Below are 20872 nucleotides of genomic sequence, written 5' to 3' on the forward strand. Positions count from 1 at the left end.
TTTCTTCTCCCTTCTCCTTCCCCTTCTTTCCTCCTTCTCCCCTCTTTTCCCTTTCTCCCTCAGTTTATTCCCCTTTTTTTCTCCCCCTTTTCCCCTCTCTTTTCCTCCCATTCCTCCCCCTTCCCCCCCATTTCCCCCCCTTTTTTCCCCTCTTTTCCCCTTCTCCCTCATTTTATTCCCCACTTTTCTCCCCCTTTTCCCCCCTCTTTTCCTCCCATTTCTCCCTCTTCCCCACCTTTTCCCTTCTCTTTTCCCCCCCTATTTCCCCCCCCTTTTTTTCCCTCTTTCCCCCTTCTCCTTCATTTTATTCCCCCTTTTTTCCCCCTTCCCCCCTCTTTTACTTCTTTTTCCCCCTTTTGCCCCCTCTTTTCCTCCCATTCCTCCCTCTTTCCCCACCTTTTCCCTTCTCTTTTTCCCCTCTTATTTCCCCTCCTTTTCCCCCCTCTTTCCCCCTTCTCCCTCATTTTATTCCCCCTTTTTTTCCCCCTTTCCCCCTCTTTTCCTTCTTTTTCCCCCCTTTTCCCCCCTCTTTTCCTCCCATTCCTCCCTCTTTCCCCACCTTTTCCCTTCTCTTTTTCCCCTCCTATTTCCCCTCCTTTTTTTCCCCTTCTCCCTCATTTTATTCCCCGCTCTTCTCCTCCTTTTCCCCCTCCCCTCCTTCCCCTCCACCTCCACCGTGCCCAAACACCCCATAACCCCCAAATTCCCATTTTTTCCCCCCAGGAAAACCGTGGTGTGTCCCATCATCGACGTCATCAGCGACGACACCTTCGAGTACATGGCGGGCTCGGACATGACCTACGGGGGCTTCAACTGGAAGCTGAATTTCCGCTGGTATCCCGTGCCCCAGAGGGAGATGGAGCGCAGGAAAGGGGACAGGACCCTGCCCGTCAGGTCAGTGCCCTTCTCTTCCCAAAAAACCCCTTCCCAGTTCCCAAAATTCCGCTGCGGGATCGCAGAGAAATCCCGGCACGTCCGTTGGGCCAACCCCATCCCATCCGCTTGCCGATGGATGCCAAAGGTTTAGGAATTCCAAAGGTTTAGGAATTTCAAAGATTTAGGAATTCCAAAGATTTTTTCCTCTTCAGCTCCCTCTGTTAATTTGCTGTTAATGGATTTTTATTCCTGTTTTTTTGGGATTTAAGGCAAATATTCCAAAGGATTTCTGAGCATTTTTGAGTTTCGAACCCCAGTGATTTGCACTTAACCCCATCCCATCCTCTTCCAAATGTTCAGGAATTCCAGGGATTTCTGCCTCTTCAGCTCCCTCTGTTAATTTGCTGTTAATGGATTTTTATTCCTGTTATTTGGGATTTAAGGCAAATATTCCAGAGGATTTCTGAGCATTTTTGAGTTTCGAACCCCAGTGATTTGCACTTAACCCCATCCCATCCTCTTCTAAATGTTCAGGAATTCCAAAGGTTTCTGCCTCTTCAGCTCCCTCTGTTAATTTGCTTTTAATGGATTTTTTTTCCTGTTTTTTTGGGGGGGATTTAAGGCAGATATTCCAGAGGATTTCTGAGCATTTTTGAGCTTTGAACCCCAGTGATTTGCACTTAACCCCATCCCATCCTCTTCCAAACATTCAGGAATTCCAAAGGTTTCTGCCTCTTCAGCTCCCTCTGTTAATTTGCTGTTAATGGATTTTTATTCCTGTTTTTTTGGGGGGATTTAAGGCAGATATTCCAAAGGATTTCTGAGCGTTTTTGAGCTTTGAACCCCAGTGATTTGCACTTAACCCCATCCCATCCTCTTCCAAATGTTCAGGAATTCCAGGGATTTCTGCCTCTTCAGCTCCCTCTGTTAATTTGCTGCAAACAGATTTTTATTCCTGATTTTTCAGGATTTAAGGCAAATATTCCAAAGGATTTTTGAGCTTTGAACCCCAGTGATTTACACACAACCCCATCCCATCCTCTTCCAAACGTTCAGGAATTCCAAGGGTTTCTGCCTCTTCAGCTCCCTCTGTTAATTTGCTGCAAACAGATTTTTATTCCCATTTTTTTCAGAATTTAAGGCAGATATTCCAAAGGATTTCTGAGCGTTTTTGAGCTTCAAACCCCAGTGATTTGCACTTAAATTCCTGGTTTATTGCTTGGAAAATGGGATTGATAACGGAGTACCCTGAGGGAAAAATGATCCAAGAGCATGTCCTGACCTCTTCCATTTAATTGCTGGAATCACAGAGTGGAACAAAACCTCTCCCAGAATTGGAAATGGAGCTGAAAAGGGAAAAAATGCAATAAATTCCTGGCCGTGGCCATGTTTGCTCAGCTCCAACAGCTGCTGGGGCTTCCTGCAAAATTCCAAAAGAGACCAAAAAAGGGTTCCCGAGTGGATGGAATGGATTTAAAGCTGGGAAGGGGGAAGAATTCCAATCCTGCAGGTGGAAGGAGGGGCAGCTCAGGGATCAGTCCAGGGATGGAAGGGCAGGAAAAACCTTCCAAAATTGCTTTCAAAATTCCCATTTCTGTCCCCCAGTTGTCCTGGCAAGGCTGGAATCGGGGAAGGGAGGATTTGGGGTTTATTCCCAGGATTTGGGGTTTATTCCCAGGATTTGGGGTTTGTTCCCAGGAAGAGCAAGTCAGAGCCAAGGGAATTGTTTTCCTCCTGATCCAAAATCTCCTCTCAGGGCCAGCAGCTCTTGATTAAAGCTCAGGTGTGCATGGAAATTGGGAAAGTGAATTATCCTAACGAGCTGCAGGGCCTCGCTGAGCTCCATCCATCCATCCATCCATCCTGACTTCCTCACCTTGAAAATGGAGCAGGGCTCAAAATTAATCCTGGCTCAGGCGCTGAATTGTCTCTTAAAACTGATAAAGGCAAAAGAAATGGGGCTTTGTTGAATTCATTCCTTTTCCCCATCAGTTTTTGGCTGGAATTTTGGGGGATTCTCTGGATAAAATGGGAGCTGGGAAGCAAAGGGGGCAGAGGGACAAATGTCACCTGTGCCACAGCTGGCACAAAGAGCTGAGAGTGAAGGGTTGTGCTTTAGGCTGGATTAAGTCCAAAACCTCAGGTTTTAGTCCAGGAATTTCAGTCTTTGGTGTCAGAGAATCCCAAAATCATGGGTGTTTCCAGGCTTGGCACAGCCCATTTTTGTGGAGATTTCCATGGTTTTCCCTCAGTTTTCGAAGCTGAAGGCACTCCAAGCTGGGATTAGAAATGCTAAAAATCTGGATTGTGGTCCAGGAAATGTTTTCTAGAAATTAGGGATTGAGAGGGAAAATACAGCATCAAATCCTAGGAAAAAGGCAAGATCAAAAAAACAGGAAAAAAGACAAGATTAAATATCAGGAATGTGTTAGGCTGATGGAGTTTCCTGAGCTGGAAGGGACCCACAAGGACCAGCAATCCAACCCCTGGCCCTGCAAGACATCCCAAAATGTCCATTTCCCAAATGCTCCTGGAACTCTGGATATTACTGATACATTACTTGTTATCTTGATATTCTATTAATATCTTGATTATGAATAATTAAGCTCCGCGTTGATTGCAGTTAATGAACCCTGCCGGGGTGAGGAAGAGCAGGGGTTGATGTTGATCCTGGTGCCAATCCTTTATTCCCAGAGAAATCCCCAGGGGTCTGCTTTAGTAGGATTTTGTGCTGCTGGGGTGGGATTCCTTGGGAAAAGCAGGAGGTGATGCCACGTGGGAGCTCCAGGGCTGGAATCCCTCTGCCAGCCCTCTTCCTCTCCCATCATGAAATCCTGGCATGGGTTGTGGCTCCTCTGGGATGCAGCAAACCTGGGATTGCTCCCGTGTTGTCTGTGCAGGAATGGGAAGCAGGTGTTGCTTCCCAAATAAAACAGGAGCAGGTGATGATGAGAGCCAATTCCCAGGAGCTGTCAGGTGATTCCATGGAGAAAAGATGCAGAACTGAGGAAAATAAAAATTATTTTTACAGTTTAAAAGCCACTTTAAGGCCTTTGATCTTCCCGGTATTTTGGTGGGGGTGGTTTTCCAAGGAAAGCTCTGCAGGTCTGGTTGTGTCCCATTAAATTCACATCCCAGGGAAATTCCTGCCTGCTGCACTCCCCTTGTCCCAGGAGCTGGGCTGGGGATCAGGGCAGATCAGGGATCAGGGATCAGAGTTCTTGAATTTTCCAGTGTGAAACTCGGCACTCCCAGCTTTGTTAGGCAGGGATTTGGGAAGTGTTTGGTTTCAGGAAGCAAAAGGACATTTGGAGTCCTTTGGAAGAATCCAGGTCTGTGTGGCCACTTCAGTTTCATCCTTCAAAATTCGCTTAAGGCTCAGTCTTGGGAAAAAAATGGGGAATTTTGTGTCAAGCAAAGAGTGTCTGCATCCAGGGGAAGGAAGAAGGAGGAATGAGAATGTTTGGATTGGGAAGGACCTTAAATCCCTTCCCATTTCACACAGGGACACTTCCCACCATCCCAGGCTGCTCCAGCCTGACCTTGGACACCTCCAGGGATCCAGGGGCAGCCACAGCTGCTCTGGGAATTCTAGCCCAGCCAGGAATTCCCAATCTCCCAGCCATCCCTGCCCTCTGGCAGTGGGAGCCATTCCCTGGCTCCTGTCCCTCCATCCCTTGTCCCCAGTCCCTCTCCAGCTCTCCTGGAGCCCCTTCAGGCCCTGCAAGGGGCTCTGAGCTCTGCCTGGAGCCTTCCCTTCTCCAGGGGAACATTCCCAGGGCTCTGAGCTCTGCCTGGAGCCTTCCCTTCTCCAGGGGAACATTCCCAGGGCTCTGAGCTCTGCCTGGATCTTTCTCCTCTCCAGGGGAACATTCCCAGCTCTCCCAGCCTGGCTCCAGAGGGGCTCCAGGGCTCTTCCCAAGGGTCACTCCAGCAAATCCCACAGGTTTAGAGCTGCTGGGACCTCAGCAGAGGGGCTGGGATGAGCTGAGCCCCCAAACCCCTTTGGCTGTACTGGGACATCTCAGAGGAAATTTGGGCTTTGGGATTGAGTTGTTCCCTCCCAAATCAATCCCTGCACTCCCAGCAGCATTCCTGTGGGATTTCCATTTCCTGGGAAATTTGGGATCCCCACACAGAGCCCTGGGACTGCCTGTTTGTAAGGATTTGTGATCCTGGTAGCTGAGATTTTCCTGCTCCTTTGATGCTGGTTTGGGCTCCCTCTGAGGCAAAGCCTGGCCATGAACTCCTCCCAAATCCATTCCCAATTGGATTTGTGCTGCTGCTCACTCAGGAGGCCCAAATCCCACCCACTTTACCCTCACAATTCCCCTAAAAAAATCCATGGAAATGGGAGTGAACCTGGAGTGTGGCTGAGCCCAAGCTCTGTGGATTTTGGGGAAAGAACAGGGAAATCCAGTTAAAATTGTCTTTATTGCTCCCTGGAGTGTGGCTGGGCCCAAGCTCTGTGGATTTTGGGGAAAGAACAGGGAAATCCAGTTAAAATTGTCTTTATTTTTCCTTGGGGTGTGGCTGGGTCCAAGCTCCGTGGATTTTGGAGAAAAGCAGGAAAAATCAAGTCAAAATTGTCTTTATTGCTCCCTGGAGTGTGGCCTGGGCCCATGCTGTGTGGATTTTGGGGAAAGAACAGGGAAATCCAGTTGAAATTCTCTTTTCTTAGCTCCTGATTGTTTTCCATAGAATTCCTGTGTGGTGAAATGTGCTGTAAATTCCACAATGTCCTTTAAAAAGTCTTTTTTTTTTCCCATGCAACTCCTCCCAAATCCATTCCCAATTGGATTTGGGCTGCTGCTCACTCAGGAGGCCCAAATCCCACCCACTTTACCCTCACAATTCCCTGAAAAAATCCATGGAAATGGGAGTGAACCTAGAGTGTGGCTGGGCCCAAGCTCCATGGATTTTGGGGGAAGAACAGGAAAATCCAGTCAAAATTGTCTTTATTTTTCCTTGGGGTGTGGCTGGGTCCGAGTTCTGTGGATTTTTGGAAAGACCAGGGAAATCCAGTTAAAATGGTCTTTATTTTTCCTTGGGTGTGGCTGGGCCTGAGATCCGTGGATTTTGGGGAAAGAACAAGGAAATCCAGTTAAATTGTCTTTATTTTTCCTTGGGGTGTGGCTTGGGTCCAAGCTTCATGGATTTTGGGGAAGAACAGGAAAATCCAGTTAAAATTGTCTTTATTTTTCCTTGGGGTGTGGCTGGGCCCGAGCTCCATGGATTTTGGGGAAAGAGCAGGGAAATCCAGTTAAAATTCCCCTTTTCTAGTTGTTTTCCATAGAATTCCTGTGTGGTGAAATGTGCTGTAAATTCCAGAGTGTCCTTTAAAAGGTCTTTTTTCTTTTTTCTTTCCTTTCTCCCTTTTTTTTTTTTTTTCTTTCCTTTTCTGTTTTCCTTTGTTTTTTTTCCTGTTTGTTTTTCCACCCAGGACCCCAACTATGGCTGGTGGCCTGTTTTCTATTGACAGGAACTACTTTGAAGAGATAGGAACTTACGATGCAGGAATGGATATCTGGGGTGGCGAGAATCTTGAAATGTCCTTTAGGGTAATTCCTGTTTTCCTTCCTTTTCTTTTCCCAAAAAAAAAAAAAAAAAAAAAAAAAAAAAAAAAAAAAAAAAATCCCCCATTTGTGCTGTCATTCCTTCAGGGAGCTCCTGCTTTAGCTGGCCTGCAAGTCATGAGTTAAATGGAATTTTTAAAATTTGGGGAAACCTCGTTGGGTATTTTGGGATTTTTTTTTTTTTTGCTGCATGGAATATTTTAGTATTGAGGGTTTTATCCCTCCAAAATTCCACGTATTTTAGTCATTCTTTCATGGAAGAAACGAGGTGCCCAGTGGAAATTTGATACCAATTTATGTTAAGAAATAAAATTACCAAAAATACGTTTTAAGACGTTTTGGGAATGGTGACATCATGGACTTGCAAGTTCTGGCTGGAATTCTGGGTCGGTGGCAGGGAAATTCCGTGTCCTGCAGAAAATGCTGATATTCCTGCTGGGATAGGTGTGAGCCACACCTCTGAGGGAAACACATCCAGTCACTGCCCTTCGGATGGAAAAGTGGGAAATTGAGGCTTGGCTGAGGAATGGTTGGAAAGGGTGTTGGGAGTGGCTTTGAACTCCTCTGGTGTGTCCCAGTTCTGGGATTTAGGGATGGGAATAACCCCCAGCACATCCTGGCAATGCCCTTTCCCATCTTTTCCTGTCCTTTCCATTCAGCCAGGACCCTTTTCCTTGCCAGGGATCCCTTTGAAGTTTTTTAGGGAACAGATTTTTCCAGGGAAGACCAGCTGGGAGTTTGAGGGCCATTTCTCTGAACTTTAATTGTTCCCTTTTGCAGGAAAATCAAAAGGTTCAATTCCCCTCCTGAGCCTGGATGCTTCCAATGAGGAGATTCCCACATTTTTTGCTGCTTTAAAATTCCCCTGAAATTCCTCCTGGGTTGTGCCAAGGCCTCTGTGCAGGAATTCTTTTCCGTGGTTTCCCATGTTCTACAGGAGATCCCTGGAGAAGGGAATTCCAGGCACTATTAAAGCATTCCAAATGTGCCTTTCCCACCCTAAACCAGTGAATTAATGGGGTCAGGAATAGGAATTAATGGAGATGTTGCCATGGGAAGACCAGGGAATCACCTGGTGCTGTTTATTGGGGTTAATTCGAGCCTCTGGAAGGAAAACCGACTGAAAATCCAGGGATATTTTGTGTGACTTTTATCAGGGACATCAAAAGGTTCAAATCCCAGCTGATGAGGGAATAAATCCATGGGAAGCTGGGAGCCAGGAGAGCTGAGGGATCAGGGAGGTTCCTCCAGCTCCAAAGCTGCCCTGTCCAGTGGGATTTGGGAATATCTCCTGTCAGGAAAACTCTGGGGGCAATTCCTGCTGTGGGAGATGGCTGGGATTGGAGTTCCTGGAGCTCTTCTTACATCCAGGATTGTAGCACCAAAGGGAGGGAGGAGATTTGGGACTGGTGCAGAATAATAAAATAACCCCTCCAAAAAATCCCAAAAAACTAAATCCCCAAAAATAAAATAAACCCGGCCCTTCCCCCCCATATTTTGTGAATTCCTGAATCCTCAAAAATGTTATCCAGTGCCTTTGCTTTCCTTGGATTGTGTCTGTCTCATCTGCATCCAGCTCCAACATTATCCCAAGGAATAATTAAAAGGATTCCCAGCTTCTTTGCCCTCAGGGGCGTTTCCAGGAGGAGCATCCATGGGGTATAATTGATTATTTTGGGAAAATCCATGGTTTTTCCTTTAGGTGTTTCTTGTTGCTGATGGGTCTTTAATGACTCCTTTTAGGAATGTGTTTTAATTAAGGAAAATTAATGACAATTCCTGGCAAGAATCTCTTACAGCTCCAAGGGTTAGTCAATGAAAACCTGATTTATTCCTAAACATTATTTTTATTTATGTAATTACTGACTTTTTTTTTTTTCCTGTTAAATTCTCCAAGTGGTTTTATCCCACTTGGAGAATGCCATGAAAACTTGATGCTCTGAAAGGATTTCCTGTGGCTTTGGAAAGGGAATCAAAAATGATCTGTCTATCAGAAAAAAAAAAAATTCCTATGAGATTGTTCCTTAGGATAATCCAGGCAGGGCTGGGAAAAGGGATGTGAGCTCTGAGCGGGGTAGGATGGGGTTTATTTGGGATTTCTGGCACTGCTGGAAGTGCAGAAAGGACAGGGGGAAAAGGGGATTTCCTCAGGGATGTGGCAGTGGAGTTGTTCTGATCCTGGCATTCCTGCTTGGCTGTGGTGGGAATTGTGATGGGAAAAGGTAAGGAGCAGGAAGGGTTAATTCCCTTAATCAGAATCCTGGCTCTGGAGCCGGGCTGGGAGAGCTGGGAATGTTCCCCTGGAGAAGGGAGGGATCCAGGCAGAGCTCAGAGCAATCCCTGGGAATGTTCCCCTGGAGAAGGGAAGGCTCCAGGCAGAGCTCAGAGCCCCTTGCAGGGCCTGAAGGGGCTCCAGGAGAGCTGGAGAGGGACTGGGGACAAGGGATGGAGGGACAGGAGCCAGGGAATGGCTCCCAGTGCCAGAGGGCAGGGATGGCTGGGAGATTGGGAATTGGGAATTCCTGGCTGGGCTGGAATTCCCAGAGCAGCTGGGGCTGCCCCTGGATCCCTGGAAGTGTCCCAGGCCAGGCTGGAGCAGCCTGGGATGGTGGGAGGTGTGCCTGGATGGATTGGGATGGGATTTAAGGTCCCTTCCCAACCCAAACCATTCCAGAATTCCCCGACTCCCCGGGGTCCCAACAGCGAGGGATGAATGCATTCCATAGTCTGGGAGGGAACAGATCCCTGAAACTCCCAATCCTTAGCCAGGATGGGAACTTTGGGGAAGCAGTCACATTCCCAGGGAGTGTCCCAGAAAGTTGATTTCTTTGGGATTTTAAAAAAATATTGAAAAATTCCTTTTCCTAAGAATAGGGTGCAGGTTATCCCTCATCCCATCCCTGCTGGCACAGGGAGTGGATTGCTCCAAGGAGAGCCAAAAATTGCCTGGAAAAGTGTCCAGGAGCAGAGGTTTTTAACAGCGGTGGCGTGGGAGGAATTTCCTGCTGGCTGGAATGGGAAAGCAGCAGGGGAATGCTGGGATTTGGGATGGAGGGTGCCTCAAATTGTGTGTCCTCCTTCCTGATGTGTCCAGATCACTCCATGAGCACATCCATGGTGAATATTTGGGGTTATTCCATGGAATTATTTTGCATTATTCCGTAGTATTAGTTGGGGTTATTCCATGGTATTATTTGGGGTTATTGCATGAGCACATCCCTGGAGTTTATTTGGGGTTATTCCGTGCTCCCAGGTTGCTCCATGAGCACATCCAGGTGAATATTTGGGATTTACTCCCTGGAATATATTTGGGGTTATTCCATGGAGTTATTTGGGGTTATTCCATGGAGTTATTTGGGGTTATTGCATGAGCACATCCCTGGAGTTTATTTGGGATTATTCCGTGGAATTATTTGGGGTTATTGCATGAGCACATCCCTGGATTTTATTTGGGGTTATTCCATGCTTCCAGGTTGCTCCATGAGCACATCCTAGGTGAATATTTGGGATTTATTCCCTGGAGTGTATTTTGGATTATTCCACGGAGTTATTTGGGATTATTCCATGGAATTATTTGGGGTTATTCCATGCTTCCAGGTTGCTCCATGAGCACATGCTAGGTGAATATTTGGGATTTATTCCATGGAGTTATTTGGGGTTATTCCCATGGATCTATTTGGGGTTATTCCATGGAATTATTTGGGGTTATTCCATGCTCCCAGGTTGCTCCATGGGCACATCCCTGGTGTATATTTGGGATTTTCCCATGTCCCCTCTGGAATTCCTTGGCACCCCTGATCCCAAAGTTGCCCCTGAGCAGTTAACACAGGGATGTTTCACTGCTGATCCCACAGATCCCATCCCTCATTCTCATGGAATGCTGGAAATGGAGGGAGCCCTAATTAACTAAATCTGCTTTGGTTGCCATGGGAACTCAGGTCCATGTCAAGGAGCTTTAATTCCAAGATTCCACCAGAGCTCCTGCTTAAAACTCCCCAAAAACTCAGGGATTTAACACCAGGTTTTACAATTAAAATAATTGTAATAAAATTACAATTTTAATTACAAATTAAAGTTGTAATTTTATTACAGTAATTTTACTTCCAGGCCCCTTTTGATGGGGCCTGGAAGTAAAATAATTGCAGTAAAATAATTGAAATAAGAAGTTGAAGTAATTAAAATAATTGAAATAAAAGAAATAATTGAAATAAAAAACTGAACTAAAATAACTGAAATAGATCATATTAATTAAGTTAAATACTTAAATAAATAAAATAAGTAATTTGGATCCTTCTGGCCCCTTAGGAGGGGATTAAAGCCCAGGCCTGAGGTGGAGTCCCATCCCCAGGGATTTAAAATCTGTGGAATGAGGATATGGATCAGTGGTGGACGTGGTTAACATTGGACTCGATGATCTTGGAAGTCTTTTCCAAGCTAAATAATTCCAGGATTCCCAGCCTTTCTCACTCCATAGTGATCCAGCAGCAAAATTTGTTTTTTTCTTTAACCCCAGAGCTCTAAATTCCAGCATGTTTAATATTATCCTGAGCACAGATTTTGGATGCAGCACTGGAAAGGAAAAAATTCCATCTGGGAAGAGTTCCCCACATTGTCTTCTTCATTTATTGTGGAATTTTTGGGATTTCACCAGCTCATGAGGTGCAGAACACACGCTGAATTCCTGGGTTTCACCTCTGAGGCTCTGGGATGTGCTGCTTTGTGTCCCTGGATGTGGCAATATCCTGGGAATGCTGGGGTTTTCCTCAGGATGGCCACGGATGGGTTTCTGCTTGGAAAAATTTCTGTAAATATAAATATGAAATGTAAATATATTTAAAAAGATAAATATATTATATAGTCTATATTTATATAATATGTATACATAACTCTATATCATAATATCTGAAAAAAATTATACATATATATTTGAGTGTGTGGGTAGAAGTTTTGCTCTGTGCTTTGAATATTATGGAATCCTGGAAAATCCATGCCCTCCATGAATCCATTAGGGAATGACACCTTTCCCAGCAGGATGGGGGGAAAGTTTGTGCTCCAAGGACACAAATCCAAGTGACCCATTCCCAGCACTTCCACTCTGGGAACTCTGGGGAAGAGCAGGAAAAATCCAGTCAAAATTGTCTTTATTGCTCCTTGGAGTGTGGCTGGGCCCGAGCTCTGTGGATTTTGAGAAAGAGCAGGGAAATCCAGTTAAAATTCTCCTTTTCTAGTTGTTTTCCATAGAATTCCCGCGTGGTGAAATGTGTGAAGCAGTGAAATGTGCTGCAAATTCCACAGTGTCCTTTAAAAAGTCTTTTTTTTTTTTTCCCATTCAACTCCTCCCAAGCATTCCCGATTGGATTTGGGCTGCTGCTCGCTCAGGAGGCCCAAATCCCACCCACTTTACCCTCACAATTCCCCTAAAAAAATCCATGGAAATGGGAGCCACCCTGGAGTGTGGCTGGGCCCAAGCTCCATGGATTTTGGGGAAAGAACAGGAAAATCCAGTCAAAATTGTCTCTATTGCACCCTGGAGTGTGGCTGGGTCCGAGTTCTGTGGATTTTGGGGAAGAGCAGGAAAATCCAGTTTAAATTGTCTTTATTGCTCCCTGGAGGTTAGCTCGGCCGAAGCTTCATGGATTTTGGGGAAGAACAGGGAAATCCAGTTAAAATTGTCTTTATTGCCGCTTGGGGTGTGGCTGGGCCTGAGATCCGTGGATTTTGTGGAAGAGCAGGGAACATTCCGTTAAAATTCTCCTTTTCTAGTTGTTTTCCATAGAATTCCCGTGTGGTGAAATGTGTTGTAAACTCCAGAGTGTCCTTTAAAAAGTCCTTTTTTTTCCCCCATTCCACGCCTCCGAAGCATTCCCAATTGGATTTTGGGCTGCTGCTCACTCAGGAGGCCCAAATCCCACCCACATTAGCCCCATGTGTGTTGCCACCCAGGGATTTCACCCGCTTTAGCCCCACATGTGTTGCCACCCAGGGATTTCACCCACTTTAGCCCCACGTGTGTTGCCACCCAGGGATTTCACCCACTTTAGCCCCACGTGTGTTGCCACCCGGGGCCAAATCCCTGGATTTTCCCGTGAAATCCCCACTGAACTGGGTGGGTGCAGACACAGTCGGGGACACGGCTGGCACCCCCCGCCGTGCGTGGGGCTGGGTTCCTGCACATTCCCCGCGTTCCCGTTGCAGATCTGGCAGTGTGGAGGCTCCCTGGAGATCGTCACCTGCTCCCACGTGGGACACGTGTTCCGCAAGGCCACCCCCTACACCTTCCCGGGGGGCACCGGCCACGTCATCAACAAGAACAACCGCAGGCTGGCCGAGGTCTGGATGGACGAGTTCAAGGATTTCTTCTACATCATCTCCCCCGGTACGCCTGGATTTCTTTGGGATCGTCTCGTGGTCCGGAACGCTTCCTGGAAGTAGGGAGTTGGGAATGGGAGGTGGAGCTGTGGAGTTGTTTGGGTTGGAGAAGTTCTCTGAGATCTTTGAGTCCAACATTCCCAGCACTGCCATGTCCCCAGTGCCACATCCACAGGGCTGGGAAATCCCTGCAGGGATGGGGGCTCCACCTGAGCATCCTTTCCATGAAGGAATTTCCCCAAATTCCACCCTGAGCTCCCCTGGGCCAGCCTGAGGCCGTTCCCTCTCCTCCTGTCCCTGTTCCCTGGGAGCAGAGCCCGACCCCCCCGGCTGTCCCCTCCTGGCAGGGAATTCTAGAGAGGGAAAAGATCCCTCTGCATCCTCCTTTGCTCCAGGCTGAGCCCCTTCCCAGCTCCCTCAGGAATTCTCCAGCCCCTTCCCAGCTCCCTCAGGAATTCCCCAGCCCCTTCCCAGCTCCCTCAGGAATTCCCCAGCCCCTTCCCAGCTCCGTTCCCTTCCCTGGCCCCGCTCCAGCCCCTCAGGCTCTCCCTTGCCAGGAGGGGCCCAGGTGATCCCAAAATCCCCAAGGGATCCGTGGGAAGGGCAGCAGAGGTCCCAGCATGGGAGCAGGAACCCTTTGGCCACAGCACCTGGGATTTCCCTCCCCACGTGTGCCAGGAGCGCCCACGGGCTCTGGAAGTGTCGCTGCTCTTTCATTCTGGGATCATTTTCCCATTTTCCCACCTTCCAACTTCCTTCCCAGTGAAATTCCGTGGCAGCAGAGCCACTTCCAGTTTTCCCTGGCAGGTCAATAATACCCCCGTGAGTTTTGTGCTTCTTCTCCTGCACGATTTCCTGCTGTTATCCCTTACCTGTTCCAGCTGAATTCCTGCTCTTTTCCACAGGCTTTGGCTTTTCCAGGGGTTCAAGATATCAGGAACCAGCATTAATCCCAGCTGGAAAGAATCTCTGGGATTCTGCTTGTGGAATCCCACTTCTCCTGTGCGTGCACAGGATCTGCTCATAGAATATTCCCAACACATCCTGTAAATCCCTTTAAAAGCTGGGAAATTTAAATTAAAAAAAAAAGTCTGTGCTCATTTTAAGTGCTTAATAATGGTGTAAAAAAAATACATATTTATGGATCTCTCCCCTATGGATTTTGTCAATTTTAAGGAAGCTTTTCCTTTGAAAAAGAAAAATTAGGATGGAATGCCAGCCTGCTTTTTATATTTATTGTGAGGTTATTACTTGTATTTCAATGAGGAAAAACTGTTTTTCTCTTCTGGAATGAGCCCAAATCAGCTGGAATTTTGTGCTCCTGGAAGTGCCCTCTCCTCTTCCCAGTTACACATTCCCAGGATTTGATACAAAATTCCAGCAGAGAACCCATGGAGAAAATTAGATTGCATGGAAAGGCACTGCCACTGACAATTTTGTAATCCAAAATTTCAGCCATGTGGAAGAATTTGGGAATAGGTGGTCTTTGTATTCCCTAATCTCTTCCCACGTTATTTATTAATATCTGTATTAATTAATAGGTAAAATATAATGAGGTTGTTCCCCAGCACTGAGAAGCAAATGGAGGAGAAAGGGAAATAAAATGAACATTTTCATGGAGATTCTCCATAAAAAGAAGTAGGAAATAATAGATTTTTTTTAAAAATAGGGCATTCCTAAATATAAAAAGTATTCCTAAATATTTTTAATCTGCTTTTTGATCCTTTTCCCTTCCTATTAATGAGGAAAATGGGGATCTCTGGATAATTCTCTGGGAGAACAAAGGAATTTGCCTGTTGGTAATGAGGGCTCTGTTGTCTGGCACAGCCTCATCCCCCAGCTCCTCTGGGAGCTGATTCCTTCCACTCCTGAGCTGAGATCCCAGGAGAGAGGAGCCAGGGGCTGCTCCCAGTGGGAAGCAGACTTCTCAGCATAATAAGGGGCACACCTCGTAATTACATCCCAAATTAAAAAGTCTGGAGGGATCTGGTTCCCCTGGAAAAACAGAATTCTGCTGGAGGAGAGCTCAGCTCTGTGTTTTGGGATTTTGAGCATATTTTTAATTGGTGCCTTCTGTTTTGGTGTGGATAACAGGAAAATCTTTATTTGTGCTGAGATGAGTCAGGAGGCAGAGTTTTTAATAAATCCAAGCTGGATTTAAAAAACCAGGAGAAAAAAAATCCCAAAGCAGTGAGGAAAACTCCCCTTTTGGGTTTAGTGTAACCCTGCATTATGAAGGAATTGGAGCTTTCCTTGGGAAGAGCCTGGCTCAGGGCCTGCAGCTCATGAGCCAGATCATTCAGGAGAGCTTCAGAAATCCCAGAAATCCTGGATATGCTTCAGATGGGATTAAAGGAAGCCCCTTTCTTAGGAAAGACAGGAAATGGATAAATCTGGAATCCAGGAGCTGCCGCATGTGGGCCTGTCCCAGCTGGGGTCGGATGAGGTTCAAATGATCCTGGGACAGGAAACTGGGAGGGATTTTCCTCCTGAATCACAGCAAATCCTCACAATTGTCTGGCTGCAAAAAAGGCTCTTCCCTGCCTGCGTGGGAGGCCAAAAAGTGGGATTGGGATCCTCTCCTGGAACACAAACTGTGCCCAAAATATTCTCTCCACAGCCACTGGTTCCCTTCCCTTCCCTTCCCTTCCCTTCCCTTCCCTTCCCTTCCCTTCCCTTCCCTTCCCTTCCCTTCCCTTCCCTTCCCTTCCCTTCCCTTCCCTTCCCTTCCCTTCCCTTCCCTTCCCTTCCCTTCCCTTCCCTTCCCTTCCCTTCCCTTCCCTTCCCTTCCCTTCCCTTCCCTTCCCTTCCCTTCCCTTCCCTTCCCTTCCCTTCCCTTCCCTTCCCTTCCCTTCCCTTCCCTTCCCTTCCCTTCCCTTCCCTTCCCTTCCCTTCCCTTCCCTTCCCTTCCCTTCCCTTCCCTTCCCTTCCCTTCCCTTCCCTTCCCTTCCCTTCCCTGGAGTTGGTTTGGAACTGGAACCTCTGTGTGTGTTCCATCAGCAGGAATTTCCCCATGGAAAGGGGGCTCAGGGATTGGAAGTGCCCAGGGAGGTTTGGAGTGCCCATCCCTGGAGGTGTCCCAGGAATTCTGGAGGTGGCACTCAGGGCTCTGGGTGGGCACAGGGTGGGCGTGGGGCACAGCTGGGATTTTGGGACCTTGGAATGCTTTTCCAGCCTCAGTGTCCAGGTCCTGCTGATGCCCAGCCAGGTCTGGCTCCGTGTCTGCTCCTTTGGGACCTTTTGTGGTGGCTGGAGATGGACACAGAGAGCAGGAGGAGCCGTGGGATGCTCCAAGGAAATCCAGCTCAGGTGCTGGCCTTGGACACTTCCAGGGATCCAGGGGCAGCCAGAGCTTCTCTGGGAATCTGTGCCAGGGCCCTCCCACCTTGTCCGAGTTACTCCTGTCAGGAGAGTGCAGGGAAACGTGGTTTGTGAAAATGTGACCAGATTCCTTTATTATTTTGGAATGGGAAGAAATCAAGGAATTCTTCAGTCCTGCCTTTCCAGATTGATAAAGGAAAGAAAAAGGATCATTTTCCAAGTATGTCACTTGGCTCCGTTAATTAATGAATTAATTACTCCTTGCACACCTCCATGGAGAGGCAGCCACTCACCCCTCACATCCTGCTGCTCCCATTCCCAGCACGTGGATTGGAATCAAGAGGAGCTGAGGGCGGCTCCGGGATTTTTCCCAGATGTTTGATGGGCTCTTGTGTCACCATTCCAGGGGTGGTGAAGGTGGATTATGGAAATGTTTCCATCAGGAAAGCCCTGCAGGGAGCTGGAGCAGCTCTGGGATTTTCCCCAAATGTTTGATCAGCTCTTCTCTCACCATTCCAGGGGTGGTGAAGGTGGATTATGGAGACGTTTCCATCAGGAAAGCCCTGCAGGGAGCTGGAGCAGCCCTGGGATTTTCCCCAGACAGGGATGTTTGATCAGCTCTTGTGTCACCATTCCAGGGGTGGTGAAGGTGGATTATGGAGATGTTTCCATCAGGAAAGCCCTGCAGGGAGCTGGAGCAGCTCTGGAATTTTCCCCAAATGTTTGATGGGCTCTTGTGTCACCATTCCAGGGGTGGTGAAGGTGGATTATGGAGACGTTTCCATCAGGAAAGCCCTGCGGGAGAGGCTCGGCTGCAAACCCTTCTCCTGGTACCTGGAGAACGTGTACCCCGACTCGCAGATCCCGCGGCGCTACTACTCCCTGGGAGAGGTAGGGGCCCTGCCCTGGGAATGCCGGGAGAACGGGAAGGGCAGCGGTCCAGGAGTGTGGGGAAGCAGGGAAGAAAGGAAAGCAGGCAGTAAAGAAACCAGGAGTTGCAGGAAAGCAGGGAGTAAAGCAGACCAGGAATTGCAGGAAACCAGGAAGTAAAGGAAATCAATCAGTGCAGGAAATGGAGTAAAGCAGACCAGGAATTGCAGGAAACCAGGGAGTAAAACAGACCAGGAATTGCAGGAAACCAGGAATTAAAGGAAATCAATCAATGCAAAAAAACAGGGAGTAAAACAGACCAGGAATTGCAGGAAACCAGGAATTAAAGGAAATCAATCAATGCAAAAAAACAGGGAGTAAAACAGACCAGGAAATGCAGGAAACCAGGAATTAAAGGAAATCAATCAATGCAGAAAACCAGGAAGTAAAACAGACCAGGAATTGCAGGAAACCAGGAATTAAAGGAAATCAATCAATGCAGAAAACCAGGAAGTAAAACAGACCAGGAATTGCAGGAAACCAGGAATTAAAGGAAATCAATCAATGCAGAAAACCAGGAAGTAAAACAGACCAGGAATTGCAGGAAACCAGGAATTAAAGGAAATCAATCAGTGCAGGAAATGAAGTAAAGCAGACCAGGAATTGCAGGAAATCAGGGAGTAAAGCAGACCAGGAATTGCAGGAAACCAGGGAGTAAAGGAAATCAATCAGTGCAGGAAACCAGGGAATAAAGTAGAACAGGAATTGCAGGAAACCAGGAATTAAAGGAAATCAATCAGTGCAGGAAATGGAGTAAAGCAGACCAGGAATTGCAGGAAACCAGGAAGTAAAGCAAATCAATCAGTGCAGGAAACCAGGGAATAAAACAGACCAGGAGTTGCAGGAAACCAGGAATTAAAGGAAATCAATCAGTGCAGGAAACCAGGGAATAAAGTAGACCAGGAATTAAAGGAAACCAGGGAGTAAAGCAGACCAGGAATTGCAGGAAACCAGGAATTAAAGGAAATCAATCAATGCAAAAAAACAGGAAGTAAAACAGACCAGGAATTGCAGGAAACCAGGAATTAAAGGAAATCAATCAATGCAAAAAACCAGGAAGTAAAGCAGACCAGGAATTTCAGGAAACCAGGAATTAAAGGAAATCAATCAGTGCAGGAAATGGAGTAAAGCAGACCAGGAATTGCAGGAAACCAGGAATTAAAGGAAATCAATCAGTGCAGGAAACCAGGGAGTAAAGCAGACCAGGAATTGCAGGAAACCAGGAATTAAAGGAAATCAATCAGTGCAGGAAACCAGGGAATAAAGCAGACCAGGAAATGCAGGAAACCAGGAATTAAAGGAAATCAATCAGTGCAGGAAACCAGGGAGTAAAGCAGACCAGGAATTGCAGGAAACCAGGAATTAAAGGAAATCAATCAGTGCAGGAAACCAGGAAGTAAAACAGACCAGGAATTGCAGGAAACCAGGAATTAAAGGAAATCAATCAGTGCAGGAAATGGAGTAAAGCAGACCAGGAATTGCAGGAAACCAGGAATTAAAGGAAATCAATCAGTGCAGGAAATGGAGTAAAGCAGACCAGGAGTTGCAGGAAACCAGGGAGTAAAGGAAATCAATCAGTGCAGGAAATGGAGTAAAGCAGACCAGGAATTGCAGGAAACCAGGGAGTAAAGGAAATCAATCAGTGCAGGAAACCAGGGAATAAAGTAGAACAGGAATTGCAGGAAACCAGGGAGTAAAGCAGACCAGGAATTGCAGGAAACCAGGAATTAAAGGAAATCAATCAATGCAAAAAACCAGGAAGTAAAACAGACCAGGAATTGCAGGAAACCAGGAATTAAAGGAAATCAATCAATGCAGAAAACCAGGAAGTAAAACAGACCAGGAATTGCAGGAAACCAGGAATTAAAGGAAATCAATCAGTGCAGGAAATGGAGTAAAGCAGACCAGGAATTGCAGGAAACCAGGGAGTAAAGGAAATCAATCAGTGCAGGAAACCAGGGAATAAAGCAGACCAGGAAATGCAGGAAACCAGGAATTAAAGGAAATCAATCAGTGCAGGAAACCAGGGAGTAAAGCAGACCAGGAATTGCAGGAAACCAGGAATTAAAGGAAATCAATCAATGCAAAAAAAAACAGGAAGTAAAACAGACCAGGAAATGCAGGAAACCAGGAATTAAAGGAAATCAATCAGTGCAGGAAATGGAGTAAAGCAGACCAGGAATTGCAGGAAACCAGGGAGTAAAGCAAATCAATCAGTGCAGGAAATGGAGTAAAGCAGACCAGGAATTGCAGGAAACCAGGAATTAAAGGAAATCAATCAGTGCAGGAAACCAGGGAATAAAGCAGACCAGGAGTTGCAGGAAACCAGGAGCAGAGGGAACCAGGAATTAAAGGAAATCAATCCGTGCAGGGAACCAGTAGTAGAACAAACCAGTAAGTAAAGCAAGAACTGGAAACCAGTAACTACAACAAAGCAGGGGGCCTAGGAAAGCAGGAAAACCAAGAAATAAAGGAAACCAGTAAGAACTGGAAACCAGTGAGCAAAGGAAAGCAATCTTACAGGTAACCAGGAGCTACAACAAACCAGCAAGTAAAGAAAACCAGTAAATCCAGGCCACCAGTAAGGGCAGGAAACCAGTAACTACAGCAAACCAGCAGTGCTGGAAACCAGTAAGTAAAGGGAACCTGTAGTACAGGAGACCAGTAAGAACTGGAAACCTGTTAGTAAGGAAAATCAGTAAGGAAAGAAACCAGTAAGGAAAGAAACCAGTAAGGAAAGAAACCAGTAAGAAATTAAACCAGTAAGAAATTAAACCAGTAAGGAAAGAAACCAGTAAGAAATTAAACCAGTAAGGAAAGAAAGCAGTAAGAAATTAAACCAGTAAGGAAAGAAACCAGTAAGGAAAAAAAACAGTAGGAAATTAAACCAGTAAGTAAAGAAAGCAGTAAGAAATTAAACCAGTAAGTAAAGAAAGCAGTAAGAAATTAAACCAGTAAGTAAAGAAAGCAGTAAGAAATTAAACCAGTAAGGAAAGAAAGCAGTAAGAAATTAAACCAGTAAGTACAGGAAAGCAGTAAGAAATTAAACCAGTAAGGAAAGAAAGCAGTAAGAAATTAAACCAGTAAGTACAGGAAAGCAGTAAGAAATTAAACCAGTAAGGAAAGAAACCAGTAAGGAAAAAAAAACAGTAGGAAATTAAACCAGTAAGGAAAGAAACCAGTAAGAAATTAAACCAGTAAGGAAAGAAAGCAGTAAGAAATTAAAGCAGTAAGTACAGGGAACCAGGAGGTGTCCAGAGCCAATGAATCCATTCCCAAGGGGATGAGGTGGCTTTGGAGCCAAGACTCAGGTGCTGGGGTTCTTTTCTTGCCTCTTATTTCTCTTGATGTCTTATTTCTCTTTATTTCTGTTTTTAAAGTGCTTTTCAAGAAGAAGTTGCTGTTCCAAACATCTTCCCTCTCCTTAAAAAAATCTCCCTTTAAATCGAGTGTCTGTTCCAGATGTTCACCAGGCAAATTTATCTCCCAAGTGGAGCAGGAGATTGGAAGAGTGAAGTTTGGGATTAATATTTTGACACGATGAATATGCAGCCCTTGAGGGGAACCTTCCATCATCATTTATTGCTTAGAAAGAGACTAGAAGTGGCTTTTCTTGGATTTTTTTTTTAAAGAAATGTTTGTTCACTGAGTGTTTTCCAGCCTGGAGCTGAGGGTCAAGGACATTCCTGGCAATCACAAGGTTCTGGGACCACCAGGAGCTGGAATTTCTTTGAAATTCAACAAATTCACAGTTAAAAATATTACACTGAGTCGTTCCTACGCTGCCTTTTAAAAGCTCT

The 20872-nt window shown here is 46.2% G+C and overlaps 1 protein-coding gene across 3 annotated transcripts in view; it reads left to right on the forward strand.

Annotated features, from left to right (window-relative positions):
* GALNT13 (polypeptide N-acetylgalactosaminyltransferase 13) overlaps positions 1-20872 on the forward strand; it is a 53765-nt gene that overhangs the window by 20404 nt on the left and 12489 nt on the right. For all 3 annotated transcript variants that reach the window (XM_053982371.1, XM_053982369.1, XM_053982370.1), the window contains exons 7-10: positions 724-894; positions 6320-6437; positions 12648-12828; positions 16894-17033. In XM_053982371.1, the coding sequence (XP_053838346.1) occupies positions 724-894; positions 6320-6437; positions 12648-12828; positions 16894-17033 (610 nt within the window). The remainder of the gene's footprint in view (positions 1-723; positions 895-6319; positions 6438-12647; positions 12829-16893; positions 17034-20872) is intronic.

Source organism: Vidua macroura, chromosome 7 (genome assembly GCF_024509145.1).
Source record: "Vidua macroura isolate BioBank_ID:100142 chromosome 7, ASM2450914v1, whole genome shotgun sequence".
NCBI lineage: Eukaryota > Metazoa > Chordata > Aves > Passeriformes > Viduidae > Vidua > Vidua macroura.